The sequence below is a fragment of the Symphalangus syndactylus genome, chromosome 14, assembly GCF_028878055.3.
Source record: "Symphalangus syndactylus isolate Jambi chromosome 14, NHGRI_mSymSyn1-v2.1_pri, whole genome shotgun sequence".
Taxonomy (NCBI): Eukaryota; Metazoa; Chordata; class Mammalia; order Primates; family Hylobatidae; genus Symphalangus; species Symphalangus syndactylus.
This window is the reverse complement of record NC_072436.2, coordinates 116,033,229-116,035,353: the sequence shown is the minus strand read 5'-3', so window position 1 is coordinate 116,035,353 and position 2,125 is coordinate 116,033,229. Positions and strand designations below refer to the sequence as shown.

Here is a 2,125-nt window from a genome sequence, read left to right as displayed (position 1 = left end):
TCCCAGAGTGCTGGGATTACAGGCGGGAGCTTAATAAACATCTCATAAGCCTGGCTTATTTCTTTTTTTTTTTTTTTTTTTTTGAGACGGAGTCTCGCTCTTTCACCCAGGCTGGAGTGCAGTGGTGCGATCTCGGCTCACTGCAGGCTCTGCCCCCCGGGGTTCACGCCATTCTCCTGCCTCAGCCTCCCTTGTAGCTGGGACTACAGGCGCATGCCACCTCGCCCGGCTAATTTTTTTTTTTTTTGTATTTTTAGTAGAGACGGGGTTTCACCGTGTTAGCCAGGATGGTCTCGATCTCCTGACCTCGTGATCCGCCCGCCTCGGCCTCCCAAAGTGCTGGGATTACAGGCGTGAGCCACCGCGCCCGGCCTAAGCCTGGCTTATTTCTAGATGTTTTATTTTATTTTATTTTTTTTTTAAAAGGTACTCAAATGTCAACTTTATTGTTTCTATATAAACACCTTTTTGTACTGAAAACTAAAAATAACAAAGTTTGCTGTGATTGCAATCCAAATTTTTGAAAGCCAGAAATTCTAATTATGCTATAGCCAAACTACCTAATGCTTTCTTTATCCACAAGTAACTTTGCTTCAATTTCTTGATGTTGGGTTTCATCTCACTGACTTTGGGCTTCTAAGACACATGGGAATACTTATATCGTCTTGGCTTCTTTGGGTCAAATCAAACAGTAGGGCTAAAGTTATTCAAATACATTCAGATTACACAGATCCCTTATGAATTACTAGTATCATAGTAGGAAAAGATACAAGAAGAAAAATATATCCTAGAACTCATCAAAATTATTGGTGTATAGTCTATACTAGCATAGAGTAGCTTTTTCAACCTGCCATATAAAATTACCAGCAAGAAAAAAAGGTGCAAGAATAAGATTTATGGCTGAAGTGGCTTGGTGTCATGATCCCCTATTTTAGCATTCTCAGAAGGATCCCATCCGTTAGACACGCAGAAACTGCAGGGACATTTGAATGGTCTTGGTTCCTTCTTAACTCCCTTAAGCCCATTGTTTGTTGGTATTCTTTCATGCGTACGAACTCTGCCGAGTAATATGTATCTCAATCTTGCCAACTTTTCTCTCTGCACAGACAGCAATGTTCTTATTCCTCTCCCCTCGTAAAACAACTCATCTGCCATTTCCTTGAGGACTGCTGCTTTTGCAGCCTGTCGACGGAGTAAAGCTTCCTGTACAGGAGAAGTAGATTCGCTACTAGCGTTGATAGTCAAGTTACTAAGGTTCTTTATCAACGCCTCAGGGCAGATTTGAGAGGCCCCTGAATCGTCCCGGGAATTTTCTTCGGTGAGCATTTGTGGAGACTCTGGGATGTAGGTTGGATTAAACTTCTGTGATGGGTCCATCGGCGTCTTGACACAACACTAAGCTTCTCCTGGATCTTTGAAACCTAGCAGAAACTCTATTTCTAGATGTTTTAATTACATATATTGATTATAATTTTTTACTCTTACTAACCTTAATTTCTTTTCTTTTTTTTTTTTTTTTGGAAACGGAGTCTCACTGTGTTGCCAGGCTGGAGTGCAGTGGTGCGATCTCAGCTCACTGCAACCTCCGCTTCCCAGGTTCAAGCGATTCTCCTGCCTCAGCCTCCCAAGTAGCTGGGACTACAGGCATGCACCACCATGCCCAGCTAATTTTTGTATTTTTAGTAGAGACAAGGTTTCGCTATGTTGGCCAGGATGGTCTCAATCTCTTGACCTCATGATGCACCTGCCATGGCCTCCCAAAGTGCTGGGATTACAGGTGTGAGCCACCGCACCTGGCCATGAAGTGTTTTATGTTAGCTTTTTGCAGATGAACTCCAACTCATAATAGAATTTTTCATCTCTTTCATTACCAGGGCCAAATATATTTAGCTTTGCTAAACTCTATAAAAACAAGACGCCAGAGTATACATGCTTTAAATGTATGTTCAGCAATTAGTGCTTCAGTAATTTGACTTACTGTGAAATGACTCAGACATTTAATGAATACCTATTATTTAACTTAATGTAACATACCTTTAAGATTTCAATTTGGCCGGGGGTGGTGGCTCATGCCTGTAATCCCAGCACTTTGGGAGGCCGAGGTGGGCGGATCACGAGGTCGGGA

General features: G+C 42.3%; 1 protein-coding gene across 1 annotated transcript; it reads right to left on the bottom strand.

Annotated features, from left to right (window-relative positions):
* Nucleotides 1-299: 299 nt before the first annotated feature.
* Nucleotides 300-1,423, bottom strand: LOC129462334 (developmental pluripotency-associated protein 3-like). Its single transcript, XM_055242267.2, has one exon. It carries the CDS (start codon nucleotides 1,375-1,377, stop codon nucleotides 895-897), a length of 483 nt encoding a protein of 160 aa, XP_055098242.1. The 5' UTR covers nucleotides 1,378-1,423; the 3' UTR covers nucleotides 300-894.
* Nucleotides 1,424-2,125: the final 702 nt, after the last annotated feature.

Bases quoted from the DNA above. Each gene is read 5' to 3' on its own strand.
- LOC129462334 (XM_055242267.2), bottom strand. From the start codon at position 1,377: ATGGACCCATCACAGAAGTTTAATCCAACCTACATCCCAGAGTCTCCA.